Genomic DNA, 19,503 nt, shown 5'->3' with positions numbered 1-19,503 from the left:
GTAAGAAATTGATTACATTTGCTGGTTGAAAATGTGGAAATGTTTAGTAGTATATACAGTGTATTCAGACCCTTTACATGTTCTACATTTTGTTACGTTATAGCCTTATTCTAAACTTAAAAAAAAAAAAATCCTCATCAATCTACACACAATACCCCATAATGAAGAAGCGAAAACAGGTTTTTAGAAATGTGGGCAAATTTATTTAAAATAAAAAACACAAATACTTTATTTACATAAGTATTCAGACCTTTTGCTATGAGACTCGTAATTGAGCTCAGGTGTATCCTGTTTCCATTGATCATCCTTGAGATGTTTATACAACTTGATTGGAGTCAACCTGTGGTAAATTCAATTGATTGGACATGATTTGGAAAGGCACGCACCTGTCTATATAAAGTCCTACAGTTGACAGTATATGTCAGAGAACAAAACAAGACATAGGAATTGTCCGTAGAGCTCCGAGACAAGATTGTGTTGAGATACAGATCTGGGGAAGGGCACCAAAAAATGCCTGCAGCATTGAAGGTCCCCAAGAACACAGTGGCCTCCATCATTATTAAATGGAAGACATTTGGAACCACCAAGACTCTTCCAAGAGCTGGCTGTCCAGCCAAACTGAGCAATCGGGGGAGAAGGGCCTTGGTCAGGGAGGTTACCAAGAACACGATGGTCACTCTGACAGAGCTCCAGAGTTCCTGTGTGGAGATGAGAGAACCTTGATCAAGTAAAGCATGTGCAGACACACACACACACACACACAAACATTACGTGGTGAACCAGATCTAGCCTGATAAATACTGACTTGAAATGTACATAACTAATTAAATTGCAGTTGGAAGGATGACACGTGAATTCTTGGAATGTGGCCAACGATGAAAAAAGCACTTGGTTGGTAGACGAGAAGAAAGGACAGGTTGTGCTTGGCGTCTTGGTGAGTTTACCACCATCACCGACACATTCATAATTTTCAATGATCTCACTGCTGCTGTTTGGATTATTGTTTTGATAGAAGTTATATTGGTGGATGATAATATGGTCCTATCTGCCTTCTTTAGTATGTCATGGGCCAGGGCTCCAGAGTGGAGCATCTCAGTGCAAGAGGTGTCACTGCAGTCCTTGGTTTGAATCCAGGCTGTATCACATCCGGCTGTGATTTGGAGTCCCATAGGGCGACGCACAATTGGCCCAGCGTCTTCTGGGTTTGGCCTGGGTAGGCCGTCAATGTAAATAAGAATTTGTTCTTAACTGACTTGCCTAGTTAAATAAAGGTTACATTTAAAAAATGTGGTGACATTGAGCTAGAAATGGACTAGTCTAGTGGTGGAAGAGGTGGCTGGATAACTGCAGTGACTGTGGAGAGAGGTACGGTAGCTGCACTGCAGTACAATGACACTCACATAACAAGTTGTTATATGAATAATTTATTAACTGGACTGTTATTCTGTGTCCTGTCTCTAGAGTTGGCGGTGTGGGAGATTCCAAGGGGAAAATGTGGTTCTACCAGCCACCAAATGTCAACTCCTGGAGCAGCAGGGAAACCTGTAAGATGTCTCCCTTTTGAAACGGATGTCTTTTTTTCAACAATGATGATTTTGATGGATATTCTTTAGGCACGCAGTGACAGGATCAGTGTACTGCGACTCACTAACAGCACGATCGTCTCGGCGTCCCATGACAGAACTGTCAAAATGTGGGACAAACACCAAGAAACAGGTGCATGTAATTCTAACTCTTCAGTTTCCACACACTCAAATCATTTTATCAATAATAGATGAGTAGTCACAGCAATGCACTGTTTGTGTATGTATTTATGCTTACACGCTATCTCTCGATCTCTCTACAGGTGGGTGTGTTTGCGTGTGTGGGTCCTGTTCTAGTCTTGAAGGTCAACCCGCACTGCTCCAGTGAACTGGTGTGTGGCGATGAACTGGGCCAGATCTACTTCCTCTCCTGGTGAGAATAACCGGCTCAGTGTACACAGTCATTGTATATGTAACGGATGTGAAATGGCTAGCTAGTTAGCGGGTACGCGCTAATAGCATTTCAATCGGTTACGTCACTTGCTCTGAGACCTGAAGTAGGGTTTCCCCTTGCTCTGCAAGGGCCGCGGCCTTTGTGACGCGATGGGTAACGATGCTTCGTGGGCGACTGTTGTTGATGTGTGCAGAGGGTCCCTGGTTCGCGCCCGTGTCGGGACGAGGGGACGGTTTAAAGTTATACTGTTACATATACACATGCATGCAATCATAATTAACGTACTCTCCCACAGATACAGTATATTAGTACTACTGTACGTTCATGTATATTATGTCATGTAGCTCAATCAACACTACTCAATATCTTCTACACACTATCTGATATGGATAAACGTTATATAATACCTCTACTTATGTAGCTTTGTCAGTGGATATAGGAGGACTGGCGCATTGTAATGGCTGGATGGAATAAATGGAATGGTGTCAAACATATGGTAACCACATGTTTGACTCAGTTCCATGTATTGCATTCCAGCCATTACAATGAGCCCGTCCTCCTATAGCTCCTCCCACCAGCCTCCACTGGCCTATGTATGTGCCTTAAAAACCCTAAGTGAAGAACCTCAATGTAAATCAGGTATAATGCATGTAGCCTAGTATGCAAGTTACTAGAAATATTTATAGTCTTTGTTCTCATGTCAAACACATAATAAATACTATACCACATTTTCAGAATGGTTTATTAGGTTGTGTTGATGAGAATGGAGATAACAATATTAATGACAACATTTGATCATATATAAACCATGAGTTTTTAAGAATGGTTTAATTTACGTTTTACTAAAGTGCTTCATGCCTTTTATGGATTGATAACCATGTGAGCCACTCCATTGCAATGCACTCTCATGCATTGCAATGGAGAATACGTTTAAAAACGTCGTTTTTTCTGCCAATAGATATGGCTAGCCTACATGCAGACTACAGTACATACTATTTCTACCATTCTTGAAGGGCTGTTGCATTCTGTCTCTACGGTAATAAATACTTGCGTCACGAGTTGAACGGAAGTGCGACTGCAGTTGCGCACGCATCTCCCACTTGAAATTTGTTACCATTTATCAATATCTACGGATTGTTTCATGCACGTTAGTTGGGAGATTGTAGACTTTTTGTTTCACACAGAGAATACAAATCTGACAAGATGGCAAGCTGCAATTTTCAGGCGCAGTTGGTATCCATTATGGAGGTATTAGCTAAAGCAGCTGTAGCAGAAATAAACAAACGGGTTGATGATAGCTGTGCAGTTATACGTTTGGAAATGACCCAAAGCCAGCGAGATATTGATGGACTGAAAAGGAAGTGTCAAATGATGGAGGGCGAGCTGAAGAAGACACGAGTCAGGAGAAAAGGTAATGTTTTATTAATGTAAATTGATTGCATATACAAAACCCAAATGTGTGAATAGCCATAAAATTTGACAGAATGGACGTTTTTTTTACCCCATGGCATCAGAGAGATCTTCATATCCAGTCAAGATTGTTTTGAAAAAGCAGAGGAGTAACTCCCAGTGGAGCGACGAAGAGATTGCTGTTGAAGAGGACTCTCAACCCCAGGTGAGATACATCACCTTTCACAATTAGACCTGGCTTCTCGGGATCAGTTATGTTCAAATCAAATTTTATTCGTCATGCTTTGTAAATAGGCGTGGACTAACACTGAAAGGTAAAGAATATATAGAAATAATACATTTTTTTTAAAAACATGTAATAATAGATATACAATGAGTAACGATAGTAACAATGAATCAAATGTTATTAGTCACATACAACAGGTGTAGGTAGACCATACAGTGAAAGGCTTACTTAGGACCCCCTAACCAACAGTGCAGTTTCAAAAAAAGACAGATAAAAGTAACAAGTAATTAAAGAGCAGCAGTAAAAAATACAATATATACAGGGGGGTGCCGGTACAGAGTCAATGTGTGAGGGCACTGGGTAGTTGAGGTAGTATGTACATGTAGGTAGAGTTATTAACTTAGGGATAGCCCCCCTTTTTTTTTTTGCCTAAACGACATACCCAAATCAAGGATATGCATATTCTTGGTACCATTTGAAAGTAAACACTTTGAAGTTTGTGGAAATGTGAATTAAATGTAGGGGAATATAGCACATATCTGGTAGAAGGAAAACACAAAGAAAAAACCAACCGTCTTTTTCTACCACCATTTTGAAATGCAAGAGAAAGATCATAGTTATACCCATCACTCTGGTTGTAATTTCAATAGTGTCCACAAGATGGCAGCAGTGTATGTGCAAAGTTTCAGATGAATAACTTGAAGAATGAGTGAAAAACAATACTTTTCGTGTCAAGTCCCCAGGTACATTTGAGCAAATCATAAATGAGACATTTATATTCATATTTCATTTTTCTGCTAGAATATCGTCATATCTGTATACTTGGACTTTGATTTAGCTTTCCAAGTATTAGTAGCTATATTATAAGTACAACATTTGTAAAACAACCAGTTTTCATAACTCTGAATATTCTTATACGTTGTGTCCAAAAGGAAAAGGCATGCTGTTGCAAAAGGTTAGCCCCTACATTTTGCGACCGAGACTGAGTTTCCGGAGACTCCCGTAAAGCCCAGCTCATTGGCTGTCTAGCTAGCTTTGTCTGACCCCGATTGGTGCTTATTTGACAAAGATACAGTCCTTCAAGTGATGGCAGCCCGCATCCTCGGTGTGCCATGAAGGTGTCGCTCTCTGACCAAATATGATGTCCTATCGGATATACTACACCCCTAATGAAATAGTGAAGTCTTGTTACCTTCTAGGATCTCTGAGGAATGCATACAAAAGTGATTTGACTCGTTCAAACATCGTTTAGGGTGAGATTTTCACAGATTCCTTTCTTTGCAAATTGAACAAGTGGAAATAGAAAATCGATTGCATGTGCTATGTGGACCTTTTTAGGAAATGAAAAAGGATTTTATCTAACAAAACGACACTTCATGTTATCTCTGGGACCCTTTGGATGATAAATCAGAGCAATATTTCAGAATGTAAATACACATTTCACCTACAGAGTTGAATTTATCAAACCTATCGCGTTGAAGTGTTTTGTTGTTAGGAGCTCTCCTCAAACAATAGCATGAAATTTGTTCGCAGTAATAGCTACTGTAAATTGGACAGTGTAGTTATATTAACAAAAATTGAAGCTTTCAGCCGATATAAGACACTTCTATGTACCGACATTTGTTGTTACTCTAAAATCGTCGATCTTGATACAGTTGAAGTCAGACGTTTACATACGCCTTAGCCAAATACATTTAACCTCAGCTTTTCACCATTCCTGACATTTAATCCTAGTAAAAATTCCCTGTCTTAGGTTAGTTAGGATCACCACTTTATTTTAAGAATGTGAAATGCCAGAATAATAGTAGAGAGAATGATTTATTTCAGCTTTTATTTCTTTCATCACATTCCCAGTGGGTCAGAAGTTTCCATGCTTCCAAATACTAATTCAGTGTATTGCCTTTAAATTGTTTAACTTGGGTCAAACGTTTCGGATAGCCTACCACAAGCTTCCCACAATAAGTTGGGTGAATTTTGGCCCATTCCTCCTGACAGAGCTGGTGTAACTGAGTCAGGTTTGTAGGCCTCCTTGCTCGCATATCCTTTCTCAGTTCTGCCCACAAATTTTCTTTGGGATTGAGGTCAGGGCTTTGTGATGGCCACTCCAATTTCTTGACTTTGTCATCCTTAAGCCATTGCCACAACTTTGGAAGTATGCTTGGGGTCATTGTCCAGTTGTAAGACTTATTTGTGACCAAGCTTTAACTTCCAGACTGATGTCTTGAGATGTTGTTTCAATATATCCACATAATTTTCCTTCATGATGCCATCTCTTTTGTGAAGTGCACCAGTCCCTCCTGCAGCAAAGCACCCCCACAACATGATGCTGCCACCCCCGTGCTTCACGGTTGGGATGGTGTTCTTCGGTTTGCAAGCCTCCCCCTTTTTCCTCCAAACATAACGATGATCATTATGGCCAATCAGTTCTATTTTTCTTTAATCATACCAGAGGACATTTCTCTAAACTGCGATCTTTGTCCCCATGTGCAGTTGCAAACCATAGTCTGGCTTTTTTATGGTGGTTTTGGAGCAGTGACTTGTACCTTGCTGAGTGGCCTTTCAGGTTATGTCGATATAGGACTCATTTTACTATGGATATAGATACTTTTGCACCTGTTTTCTTCAGCATCTTCACAAGGTCCTTTGCTGTTGTTCTGGGATTGATTTGCACTTTTCGCACCAAAGTACGTTCATCTCTAGGAGACAGAACGCGTCTCCTTCCTGAGCGGTATGACGGCTGCGTGGTCCCATGGGCTTTATACTTGTGTACTATTGTTTGTACAGCTGAAAGTGGTACCTTCAGGCATTTGAAGATTGCTCCCAAGGATGACCCAGACTTGTGGAGGTCTACAATTTTTTCTGAGGTTTTGGCTGATTTCTTTTGATTTTCCCATAATGTCAAGCACTGAGTTTGAAGGTAGATTTTGAAATGCATCCACAGGTACACCTCCAATTGACTCAAATTATGTCAATTAGCCTATCAGAAGCTTCTAAAGCCATTACATAATTTTCTGAAAATTTCCAAGCTGTTTAAAGGCACAGACAACTTAGTGTATGTAAACTTCTGACCCACTGGAATTGTGATAGTGAAATAATCTGTCTGTAAACAATTGTTGGAAAAAGTACTTGTCATGCACAAAGTAGATGTCCTAACCGACTTGCCAAAACTATAGCTTAACAAGAAATTTGTGGAGTGGTTGAAAAATGAGTTTTAAAGACTCCAACCTAAGTGTAGGTAAACTTTTGACTTCAACTGTATAACGCGCTGCATGATTTACAACTGTCCCGTTGACGGAACGACGATCCTTATTAAAGTGACTATGCATAGATGACAACAGAGTGGCAGTGGTGTGGAGGGGCAATGCAAATAGTCTGGGTAGCCCTTTAACTAGATGTTCAGGAGTCTTATGGTTTGGGGGTAGAAGCCTCTTGGACCTGAAGCCTCTTGGACCTAGACTTGGTGTACCGGTACCGCTTGCCGTGCGGTAGCAGAGAGAACAGTCTATGACTAGGGTGGCTGGAGTCTTGGACAAATTTTAGGGCCTTCCTCTGACACCGCCTGGCATAGAGGTCCTGGATGGCAGGAAGCTCGGCCCCAGTGATTTACTCTGTAGCCCGTTGCCAAGCCGTTTCTATACCAAGTGGTGATGCAGCCAGTCAAGATGCTCTCAATGTTTGTTTTATTAGGATTTGATGGCGAAGAGGCGTTGTCGTGCCCTCTTCACGACTGTTGGTGTGTTTGGATCATGATAGATCCTTAGTGATGTGGGCACCGCGGAACTTGAAGCTCTCGATCTGCTCCACTGCAGCCCCATCGATCTGAGTAGGGGAGTGCTCATCCCCATTTTCCTGTAGTCCACAATCAGCTCCTTTGTCTTGCTGACCCTGAGGAATAGATTGTTGTCCTGGCACCACACTGCCAGGTTTCTGACCTCGTCCCTATAGGCTCTCGTCATCGTGATCAGGCCTACCACCATCGTGTCGTCGGGCAAACTTAATGTTGGAGTTGTGCACAGCCATGCATTTATGGGTGAACAGAGTACAGGAGGGGGACTAAGCACGCACCCCTGAGGGGCCCCATTGTTGAGGGTCAGCGTGGCAGATGTGGTGTTGCCTACCCTCACCACTTGGGGGTGTCCGTCAGGAAGTCCAGGATCCAGTTGCAAAGGGATACAAGGTGTTCAGTCCCAGGGTCCTTAGCTTACTGATGAGCTTGGAGTGCACTATGATGTTGAACGCTGAGCTGTAGTTAATTGAACAGCATTCTCACATAGATTTCCTTTTGTCCAAGTGGGAAAACGCAGCGTGGAGTACAATAGAGATTGCATCATCTAGGGATCTGTTGGGGCGGTATGCTAATTGGAGTGGGTCCAGGGTGTCTTAGATGGTGTTGATGTGACCCATGACCAGCCTTTCAAAGCATTTCATGGCAACAGATGTGAGTGCTACAGGGCGATAGTCATTTAGACAGGTTACCTTGGCGTTCTTGGGCACAGGGACTATGGTTATTGGAATATCAGGAGAATTTACTGCTTTTGTGTGATTTCATGAGTATGAAAAGTGTTAGATATGGTGTCTCCAGAGTAATAACCTCAGTCCCCTGTTACAGCCTACAGATGTGGAGCAGAGAGCAGAGACTGAACCCATACTGATCAAAGATGAGGAGACAGCAGAGGATGTGTGGAAGACTGACCCTCAGGAAGAGCTCAGGATCACTGGAGCAGGTGGGTGTGACCATAAGGGGTACTGCTCTGTCTATGAAAGACTGTGGTTGTATGCACGTTCCAAATTGCTACATTGGTGTTGAGTGTTTTATATACACACATAGTCAGTTCTGAAACAGTCACGTTTTGCAACTGTTAACTTGCACTCAGCCTTTATGGAAAATGGCCTATATGGATAGGGCCAAATGTAAATGTTTCGAACAGAATAACTATAAAAAAGCATGCATGACCATGGTAGCAATTGAAAGAGAACACTTTGCAGATCATGGGGAAATGATCAGACTAACGTTGAGGACACAACAGTTCACCTGACTCAAGACTGAATCCGAAGATTACTCTGACTTCATGTGCATTTTACATTTACTGTACTTTTCACAGCATTTGTCAATAACGAAATCTGAAAATACTCAGGGTACATTCAGTAACGTAATATGAAAATTCATTGACATTTTAGAGAAGGTACAAGATAAGACAAAATAATTACAAGGGTTTGCGTGAGAGGTCTTAAGTGGCCACACCTCTCCAAACTGTGCAAAGTTCCTAAGTAATTTCAATGCACTTTAATAAGGTGCTTTTTTGAGATTTCCTGGCTTTGCCATCGAGGAACTGAAGCAAGCACACTTGTAGTTTTTTATAAATCGCAATCTGGGTCAGGTGACATCATTTGAAAGCTTAATCTATTGCCAAAATGGCGAGCTATGTTATAAAATACGATCTTAATGTTAGGCTTTCAAAAGGCACTTCAGACAGATTGTAATTTTGGTGTGCATAGAATGGAGTCATGAGTGCATTCAAGTGCGTGTTCCGCGGCTAATGTTCTTCACAATACAACAAACGGGCTCATTTACTTTACTATTTTCTACATTGTAGAATCATAGTGAAGACATCAAAACTATGAAATAACACATGGAATACTGTAGTAACCAGAAAAGTGTTAAACAAATCAAAATATATTTTTTATTTCAGATTCTTCAAAGTAGCCACCCCTTGCCTTGACAGCTTTGCACACTCTTGGCATTCTCTCAACCAGCTTCATGAGGTAGTCACCTGGAATGCTTTTCCAACAGTCTTGAAGGAATTCCCACAAATGCTGAGCACTTGTTGGCCACTTTTCCTTCACTCTGCGGTCCAACTCATCCCACACCATCTCAATTGGGTTGAGGTGGGTTGATTGTGAAGGCCAGGTCATCTGACGCAGCACTCCATCCCTCTTGGTCAAATAGCCCTTACACAGCCTGGAGGTGTGTTTTGGGTCATTGTCCTGTTAAAAACAAATGATTGTCCCACTAAGGGCAAACCAAATGGGATGGCATCTCGCTGCAGATTGCTGTGGTATCCATGCTGGTTAAGTGTGCCTTGAATTCTAAATGGATCGCTGACAGTGTCACCAGAAAAGCACCATCACACCTCCTCCTCCATGCTTCATGGTGGTAACCACACATGCAGAGATCATCCGTTCACCTACTCTGCGTCTCACAAAGACATGGCGGTTGGAACAAAAAATCTAAAATTTGGACTCGTCAGACCAAAGGACAGATTTCCACCGGTCTAATGTCCATTGCTAGTGTTTCTTGGCCCAAGCAATCTCTTCTTCTTAATGGTGTCCTTTAGTAGAGTTTTATTTGCAGCAATTCGACCATGAAGTCCTGATTCACGCAGTCTACTCTGAACAGTTGATGTGTATGTTACTTGAACTCTGAGGCATTTATTTGGCCTGCAATCTGAGGTGCAGTTAATTGCCCATTTCTGAGGCTGGTAACAAATGAACTTATCCTCTGCAGCAGAGGTAACACTGGGTCTTCCTTTCTTGTGGCAGTCCTCATGAAAACCTTAGTTTCATCACGGCGCTTGATGGTTTCTGCACTTGAAGAAACTTTGAAAGTTCTTAGTTTTCCGCATTGACTGACCTTCATGTCTTAAAGTAATGATGGACTGTCGTATCTCTTTGCTTATTTGAGCTGTTCTTGTCATAATATGGACTCTGTCTTTTACCAAATAGGGCTATCTTCTGTATACCACCCCTACCTTGTCACAACACAACTGATTGGCTCAAACACATTAAGAAAAATAAATTCCCCAAATTAACTTTTAACGAGGCAAGACTGTTGGAAAAGCATTCCAGGTGACTACCTCGTGAGGCTGGTTGAGAGAATGCCAAGAGTGCATTGATGACAGCTTTGCACAAAGATTGGCTACTTTAAAGAATCTCAAATATAAAATATATTTTGATTTGTTTAACACTTTTTTGGTTACTACATGATTCCATATGTGTTATTTCATAGTTTTGATGTCTTCACTATTATTCTACAATGTAGAAAATAGTAAAAATAAATAAACCCTTGAATGAGTAGATGTCCAAACTTTTGACATGCACACAGTGCCTTCCGAAAGTATTCAGACCCCTTGACCGTCCCAGCTCTGCGGATTTTTCATTAGCTCACTTATTTTGGTATTGCACATATGTAGCTTGTTTTTGGTCGCAGGTTCAGGAATGGCTGAGAAATTGCAACATTTACCTGGGGCTAACTCGGCAAATAGCACTTCTAGGTGATTTGAAAAGTCGTAGTCAATTGAAAATGAATATAATACTCATGGCAACTTTTTTTTTTAAATGTACAATCTGTAGAAACTATGATAACAAAGGTTCAGAACTTTTGTGAAACATCACAGCACAGTTGAAAGATATATGGCAATTAGAGGTCAAAACTGGATGGTGTTCAGAGATAGATGGGAGGGTAGCTGAAGGATGGGACTAAAAACAAACATTTTACATTAGATCATCTTTGTATGTAGAAGCCTAATTATTGTACATTAGTTTACTCCAATTAGGCCCAGCGCTTCAAGCCAAGCCGCCTCCAACCTCTCTTGCGCACTTCCTATCTGCATAATTTCAGTCGCATCTCATGCTCTACACTTGTCTGTCCATTGCACATGTAAACAATAACTTGCCCACTCCATAGCAAGTGACTCTTGCTGCTCTGATTGGTGAAGTAATTTAATGTTGAGCTAATGTAAAAAAATAAATAGATTTCAGATGTTTTAGAAAGGAATGATATAAACCGGTACTTTTTGGGAGTTAGAACCGGTTCAGAACTTTATTTTGCAGGTTGGAATAGTGAAACGGAACGAAAAAAAGAATGGTTCCGTTCAGAACGAAAAGATTGGAAAATCATTTTGGTTCCAACCCCTGGTCAAAACCCATACAGCGCTGTGAAGTGGAGAATCTGAACTCTGACGTCATGTATAGCATGTTACTCTACAGCCACTGCATTCCAATTTAGTTGCTTATCAATGACAGAATCTGCCATTTTCAACCCGTATAGGGGCTGAGTGGAACTGTAATGTTTCTTTTGTTTATCCCAAATATTTAGAGTCTGGTTCCAAGGCTGGACAACCACCATCCTTTGAGCAACGGCGCTGTGACGAGGACTTCATCACACAACCCAACATATCTCCTGAAGACTCCGTGGAACATTACCCCAATTCTGATGGTCCAGAGGAACCAGGCATTCCCCGGCCTGCATCTACAGACGTGTTCAGCACAGAGCAGCACGGGTCAGATGAGGACTCACTAGAGCTAGTGATGGTGAAGGATGAGAAAAAGGAGGAGCTGGATCAGACCACAGCCCTGGCAGGACTTGACCAGTTTGTCATGGATGAGACTGATGGGCAGCTGTGGACCTCTGTGGATCCAGGCAGACACACTGATGGCCACCCAGATTTCTCCTTTCATGCCACAGAGGAGTACTCTCAGAATATTTCCATTTTCCCATCTCATAGTGGGCTGCCATCTGTTCCTACTATGACAGATGATGTATGGCCATCGCTTCCCTCTTCTATAGGGAAACCACATGCTGACATGCTCAGTGCAGCAGCACACATGAAAAGACATGTCAGGACATTGGCTGATGAGACTAGACAACAGATGCCAGAAGGACAGAGCAGTGAGATGCTGAACTCAAATAATGATGGAAATAGTTTAGCTCTACAGCCAAGGCAGCATCAGCACAGGGCTTCAGAAGCAACAGTGAGAATGAGTGAGTGCATGACAGGGTCAAACATGGCCACCACCTCCACCTTCTCTGGATACAGCCTGAGTCGCAGTAGTTTTAACATGGTGAAGAGAATGAGGACTCAGTGGAGGTCGGGCGGCACCACTGAGAGGCGTTTCAGCTGCACCTTCTGTGGGAAGAGCTTCCAGCGTTTCAGCCAGCTCAAAGTACACCTCCGGAGTCACACCGGAGAGAAACCGTACACCTGCGAACAGTGTGGCAGGAGTTTCACCAAGCAGTGCAACCTGATCAGACATGCTGTGGTCCACAGTGGGGAGAAGCCCTACAAGTGCACACAGTGTGGGAAATGCTTCACCCAGCGCTCCAGTATGAAGTCACATCAGAGAACTCACATAGGAGAGAGTCCAGTGTCTCAAAATGTGGTACCTGCATACCCTGGGGATCCACACACAAGTTTAATGTTGTCTCAGACGAAATGGAACAAATAGAGCATAATTGTATCGTTTTTCGGTAACATTTTCTATGTGATAATGTGGGCAGAAGTTATTTTGAGACATTTTGACAAGCTTTTCCTCCCAATTGATTTGTGAACTGGTTTTCATGTTTGACTGTTGACGGCTCGTCACTTTCATTTTAACAAACAATTGATTTACTACTGGTAACATCAATCATAAAAACCATTCAAATATATCATAAACATGTTATATGGAATGTATTTAAAGACAGTCAATCTGCTCTTTTAGATAAATAACATACTGTATATAGGAGCCATTTTCGTATGTGTTGTCTTGTTAGTGTTTGTCTATCCGGGATGTAATTTCTTGCCACATGGGACAGTCTCATATCAAGTCAGGTTAATACCTTAACCTGATTTCCTGAGTTATTGTTTTAAGTTACTCTGCTGCCTTAAAATCTTACGTTATATCAACTCAGCTAGGCAATCAAATATGTTTCAGTGTAATAGCTTATGTCTTACATGTACAGTACTAGTCAATATTTTGGACACCTGCTCATTTCAAGGGTTTTTATTTACTTTTACTACATTGTAGAATAATAGTGAAGACATCAAATCTATGAAATTACACATATGAGATCATGCAGTAACCAAAACAGTGTTGAATCCAAATATATTTTGCCTTGACAGCTTTGCACACTCTTGGCATTCTCTCAACCAGCTTCACCTGGAATGCTTTTCCAACAGTCTTGAAGGAGTTCCCACATGCAGAGCACTTGTTCGCTGCTTTTCCTTCACTCTGCGGTCCAACTCATCACTAACCATCTCTATTGGGTTGAGGTTGGGTGGTTGTGGAGGCCAGGTCATCTGATGCAGCACGCCATCACTCTCCTTCTGGGTAAAGTAGCCCTTACACAGCCTGGAGGTGAGTTTTGGGTCAATGTCCTGTTGAAAAACAAATGATAGTTCCACTAAGCGCAAAATATGGGATGGCGTATCGCTGCAGAATGTTGTGGTAGCCATGCTGGTTAAGTGTTCCTTGAATTCTAAATAAATCACCGACAGTGACACCAGCAAAGCAACATCTCACCTCCCCCATGCTTCATTCATGGTGGGAACCACACATGTGGAGATCATCCGTTCACCTACTCTGCCTCTCACAAAGACACGGCGGTTGGAACCAAAAATCTCAAATTTGGACTCATCAGACCAAAGGACAGATTTCCACCGGTCTAATGTTCATTGCTCGTGTTTCTTGGCCCAAGCAAGACTTCTTATTGGTGTCCTTTAGTAGTGGTTTCTTTGCAGCAATTCGACCATGAAGGCCTGACTCACGCAGTCTCCTCTGAACAGTTGATGTTGAGATGTGTCTGTTACTTGAACTCTGAAGCATTTATTTGGGCTGCAATTTCTGAGGCTGGTAACTAATGAACTTATCCTCTGCATCAGAGGTAACTCTGGGTCTTCCTTTCTTCCTTTGTGGTGGTCCTCATGAGAGCTAGTTTCATCATAGCGCTTGATGGATTTTGTAACTGCACTTGAAGAAACTTTCAAAGTTCTTAATTTTCCGTATTCACTGACCTTCATGTCTTTAAAGTAATGATTGACTGTCATTTCTCTTTGCTTATTTGAGCAAAGAGAAATGGACTTGGTCTTTTACCAAATAGGGCTGTCTTCTGTATACCACCCATACCTTGTCACAACACAACTGATTGTCTCAAACGCATTAAGAAGGAAAGCAATTCCACAAATTAACTTTTAAACAAGGCACACCTGTTAATTGAAAAGCATTTCAGGTGACTACCTCATGAAGCTGGTTGAGAGAATGTCCAAAGCTGTCATCTAGGGAAAGGGTGGCTACTTTGAAGAATCTAAAATATATATTTTGGTTACTACAGGATTCCATATGTGTTATTTCATAGATTTGATGTCTTCACTATTATTCTACAATATAACAACCCTTGAATGAGTAGGTGTGTCCACACTTTTGACTGGTACTGTATGTTCATAGAACTTTACATTTGACATTTGGGCAACTACACTTTTCCTGTGTAATCTGTCTAAACTGACACTACACTGGAACTGTATAAAACTGGTCATCTGAATCAAAGATCATTAGATACTGTAGATAAGAAATGGATTGATATGATTAGTAGTTTGAATAATGTACTGGTTCATTGATTTGCCAATAAACAGAGGAGGAGATAATAGGGGAGATGTACAGAGTTATACATACGCCAGTTCCAATCCTGGATGCTGATTGGTTAAAACCGCTTTCCAGCCGGTATCTATTTAAGTGATAATGCCCAAGAAGCCAGTGTTTGAAACCGTGCCAATATATCCTCCAACACAGGCTTCTCTGGCATTATCACTTTAATACAACAAGTTAGCAACATATTCAAATAATGATTGACATTTTTTAATTAAATGTTATTTTGATTAATTTATTCATACTATTTCATCCTTCCACAAGATATAGTCCCGACACAAATCTAGGGATGCTACCCAAGCAAGCTGGTCGTTCGTTCTATTGGTTTGGTTACCAGAGACTCGACCCAGTTGTTCAGTCTTTTTGTTCTGTGTCTATAGACAGTCATTGTAAATGTTCCATTGCCATACTGGCTGGGAAAATTCTTATCCCTTGCTTGTCATCTATTGATAGTTCTTTGAATATATCCTTAAAAAGGATGCTGATTCATGATTTCGACTGGGTTGCGCAGTCAGATGGAACAGAGTAAATAGGCATTTTAACGTCATAGATTTAGCCGGTGGTAACTTGTGGAATAGACACAGGCTGGAATGCGGTTTTAACCAATCGGCATTTAGGATTAGACACACCCATTGTATAATTCACAAATTACCCACCGACTACGACGTTGAAATGCCTATTTACTGTTCCATCTCACTGCAATACACTGTCTCATCCGCACAACCAGGCAATTTATAAACTTGATCCTCACTGTAAAAATTTTAGCAATCATTTTTCTCCCTTTTTCTTTTAGACTAGCATTTGGTTTTCAATGGCGGAGATTTGTATAAACCTTGCTGTCCATCTCTCTGACCTTTGCAACATTGAGCGATTTTGTTTAATTAAAACAATGTCCTATTAAGGATTAACGCGTCAGGACGAGATATGGCGCTTTCACGACAACTGGGTCAAATCATGACTTCGGTGGTCTTTGTTGGAAAGTCAGCGCTCTAGAAAGATGCCTATAATTCCGAGTTGGATGACCGTTCAACAAGAAAAAAAAACAGTCGAAGCTCGTTTTTTCCAGAGTTCCCAGTTGTTCTGAACGTGGCAATATATTTCTCAGACAATCGGCATCATTTTTAAGGATTATATACAAAGAAATAGATAATAGATCAATAGATAAACAGGTCAAACGAAATGCATCTAGTTTGCTGTCTTTCCAGCTTCCGTTTAAGTGATTGTGTTAGCTGTATAGTTGGCTAGCTCCTCTGAGCAGTGTCCCAACGAGAGAACGCATTTTCAATGCCAGGTGAAATTGCACATCATTAGCACATTGGCTGTATCCATAGACATTAAAAACGGATTTATCATGTATCCATATAAATGTATGGTAAGTGATTCAGACCTATGAAAGTATTCACCCCCCTTGGCATTTTTACTATTTTGTTGCCTTACAACCTGGAATTAAAATAGATTTTTGGGGGGTTTGTATCATTTCATTTACAAAATATGCATACCACTTTGAAGATGCAAAATATTTTTTATTGTAAAGCAAACAAGAAATAAGACAAAAAAACAGAACTTGAGCATGCATAACTATTCACCCCCTAAAGTAAATACTTTGTCGAGCCACCCTTTGCAGCAATTACAGCTGCAAGTCTCTTGGGGTATGTCTCTATAAATTTGGCACATCTAGCCACTGGGATTTTTGCCCATTCTTCAAGGCAAAACTGCTCCAGCTCCTTCAAGTTGGATGGGTTCTGCTGGTGTACAGCAATCTTTAAATCATACCCTAGATTCTCAATTGAATTGAGGTCTGGGCTTTGACTAGGCCATTCCAAGACATTTCAATGTTTCCCCTTAAACCACACGAGTGTTGCTTTAGCAGAATGCTTAGTGTCATTGTCCCGCTGGAAGGTGAACCTCCGTCCCAGTCTCAAATCTCTGGAAGACTGAAACAGGTTTCCCTCAATTTCCCTGTATTTAGCACCATCCATAATTTCTTCAATTCTGACCAGTTTCCCAGTCCCTGCCGGTGGAAAAACATTCCCCCTCCATGATGCTGCCACCACCATGCTTCACTGTGGGGATGGTGTTCTTGGGGTGATGAGCGGTGTTGGGTTTGTGCCAGGCATAGCATTCCCTTGATGGCCAAAAAGCTACATTTTTGTCTCATCTGACCAGAGTACCTTCTTCCATATTTTTGGGGAGTCTCCCACATGCCTTTTGGTGAACACCAAACATGTTTGCTTGTTTTTTTCTTTATGCAATGGCTTTTTTTCTGCCCACTCTTCTGTAAAGCCCAGCTCTGTGGAGTGTACAGCTTAAAGTGGTCCACTGGACAGATACTCCAATCTCTGCTGTGGAGATTTGCAGCTCCTTCAGGATTATCTTTGGTCTCTTTGATGCCCCTCTGATCAATGCCCTCCTTGCCTGGTCTGTGAGTTTTGGTGTGCAGCCCTCTCTTGGCAGGTTTGTTGTGATGCCATATTCTTTCCATTTAATTTTTTTTATTTAATGGTGCTCCGTGCTCTAAATGACTTATGCAGGTAATTCCAAAGGGTTCACATACTTTTTCTTGCCACTGTACTCTGCGACTTGATTGAGGGGTCAAACATTGTTCTTCAGCCATTCTTTCTTCTGCATGGCCCTCTCAGCAGAGACTTCTGACTGAGCAAGGCAAAATGTTTTCAATGTAATAATAATAATAAATTTATGTGATTTACAGCAACAACAAAAAATCGAATTTTTAAAAGCAAATTACAATAATACAGAGACATGACAACACACGTTACAAAGGTACATAGGCAAAGCAGAAAATAAAGCATTTAAAGCAATTCTATAGAAGTGCGTTTTCAGGAGTCACTGATTCTGTAAGCCTTATCTCCTCTGGCATGCCATTACAAAGTCTAGGGGCCCTAAGCCTCCTTTAGTTTTTAACCTAGACTTTGGAATGGTCATCAGTGCTTTGTCTGAGGATCTAAGGCTGCGCTTTGGGTCACAGAGAAAAAGAAGTTCTGAGATACTTTTGGTGGTGTATGTGGACACCTGCTCGTCGAACATCTCATTCCAAAATCATGGGCATTAATATGGAGTTGGTCCCCCCTTTGCTGATATAACAGCCTCCACTCTTCCGGGAAGATGTTGGAGCGTTGCTGCGGGGACTTGCTTCCATTCAGCCTTAAGAGCATTAGTGAGGTCGGGCAATGATAATGGGTGATTAGGCCTGGCTCGCAGTTGGCGTTCTAATTCATCCCAAAGGTGTTCAATGGTGTTCAGGTTACATTAGAGTCTCTAGTTTGAGAAACAGACGCCTCACAAGTCCTCAACTGGCAGCTTCATTAAATAATATCCTATGGTGTAAAATTGCAAGATTATGTTATAATGCTATTATTGCATCAAATGGTTGTTTTATTCAACAGAATAAAGGGTTGTTAGAACGCTCATCTGTGTTTGTTCTAATGAGGATGGGCCTCTGTGAGAACACTGACAGGAGATTCATGCTGTCTTTTGGGTGATAAAACCTAAAGAGGTCACCTTCCAGATCATGAGTTAATGTTTCTGTTCTATATAGTACCAGGGAGAGATGACCCCAGGGCCAGACCCTGGTCTGTACAATGAAAGATAACTGTTGACACAGCAGATACTGTCTGCTGTGATTTATAAGTATCTTTCATACAAATCTTAACCTTGTGACCCATCCTATACATCTGTTCGTCATATAGGTTGAAAGGGGTGAATCTTGGCTATAAAATACCTTTGTACTTTTGTCTCTGGGGTCTCAACGAATCATCTGCGCGTGATTTGTCGACCAGCCATCATTATCATAGAGCACTCAATCGATTCACTTTATATGTGTGCATTGTATTCTGCTCCCTTAATAGTGATTAAAGATTTAGTTTATTAAGTATAACTCTGACTTGTGATAAGTTTGTCTCTCCTCATTTGATAAATTAACCACCACATTTGGGGATGGTGATGTGGATCTTCACTTGGTGACCGCTCCTGATAACCTGGGTAAATCGTGCACGAGGGATCCCTCAAACTTGGGATCTCAGGGAGACCTCACTTCGGGAATGAAGCAGATGGACCCACCTTTGATCTGAGAGGCAGCGAACCGAGTGGATACCACATCTCTAACTTAGTTTTTTTTAAATAAAGAGGTGAGCGAAACACGCAAAGTCAAGTTTTTTGAAAAGCCTCTGTTACGTAGGCTCTGGGTGTGTATTCCTGTGTGAGGGTGGCACCTTGGAGGCGTAAACAGGGCCAAGTCAGTGGAGGATGATCTGAGAGTTAGTCGACTCAAAGACACATATCATTGGTTGGTTGCGGGTGACCTAGAGCTGTCCTGACACTGAATTGATCACAGTGGGGATTGGTGCGGTCTGCAGGGGTGAGGGGCCAGGGTGACTGTAGGTTCTGTGTGAAGCACGGTACCTGGTGAAACCCTATTGGAAGAAGGACCTCATTCTGAAAAGTGTCTGTGAGACCGTCTAATTGATCCTCAT

General features: G+C 41.5%; 1 protein-coding gene across 1 annotated transcript; it reads left to right on the top strand.

Annotated features, from left to right (window-relative positions):
• Positions 1 to 1,424: 1,424 nt before the first annotated feature.
• LOC129824227 (zinc finger protein 271-like) lies at positions 1,425 to 18,908 on the top strand. The gene is made up of 5 exons (XM_055883703.1): positions 1,425 to 1,716; positions 1,847 to 3,388; positions 3,492 to 3,592; positions 8,223 to 8,337; positions 11,709 to 18,908. Exons 2-5 carry the CDS (start codon positions 3,181 to 3,183, stop codon positions 12,836 to 12,838), a joined length of 1,554 nt encoding a protein of 517 aa, XP_055739678.1. The 5' UTR covers positions 1,425 to 1,716; positions 1,847 to 3,180; the 3' UTR covers positions 12,839 to 18,908.
• The last annotated feature ends 595 nt before the right edge of the window (positions 18,909 to 19,503 follow it).

Source organism: Salvelinus fontinalis, chromosome 26 (genome assembly GCF_029448725.1).
Source record: "Salvelinus fontinalis isolate EN_2023a chromosome 26, ASM2944872v1, whole genome shotgun sequence".
NCBI classification, from domain to species: domain Eukaryota; kingdom Metazoa; phylum Chordata; class Actinopteri; order Salmoniformes; family Salmonidae; genus Salvelinus; species Salvelinus fontinalis.
This window is presented reverse-complemented; position numbering and strand designations above follow the sequence as displayed.

What these genes read in the sequence shown, in the direction of transcription:
- LOC129824227 (XM_055883703.1), top strand. Translation starts at nt 3,181, where the DNA reads ATGGCAAGCTGCAATTTTCAGGCGCAGTTGGTATCCATTATGGAGGTA. An exon ending in GACACGAGTCAGGAGAAAAG is followed by an intron (nt 3,389 to 3,491) that starts GTAATGTTTTAT and finishes CCATGGCATCAG; the next exon opens with AGAGATCTTCATATCCAGTC. An exon ending in GCTCAGGATCACTGGAGCAG is followed by an intron (nt 8,338 to 11,708) that starts GTGGGTGTGACC and finishes CCAAATATTTAG; the next exon opens with AGTCTGGTTCCAAGGCTGGA.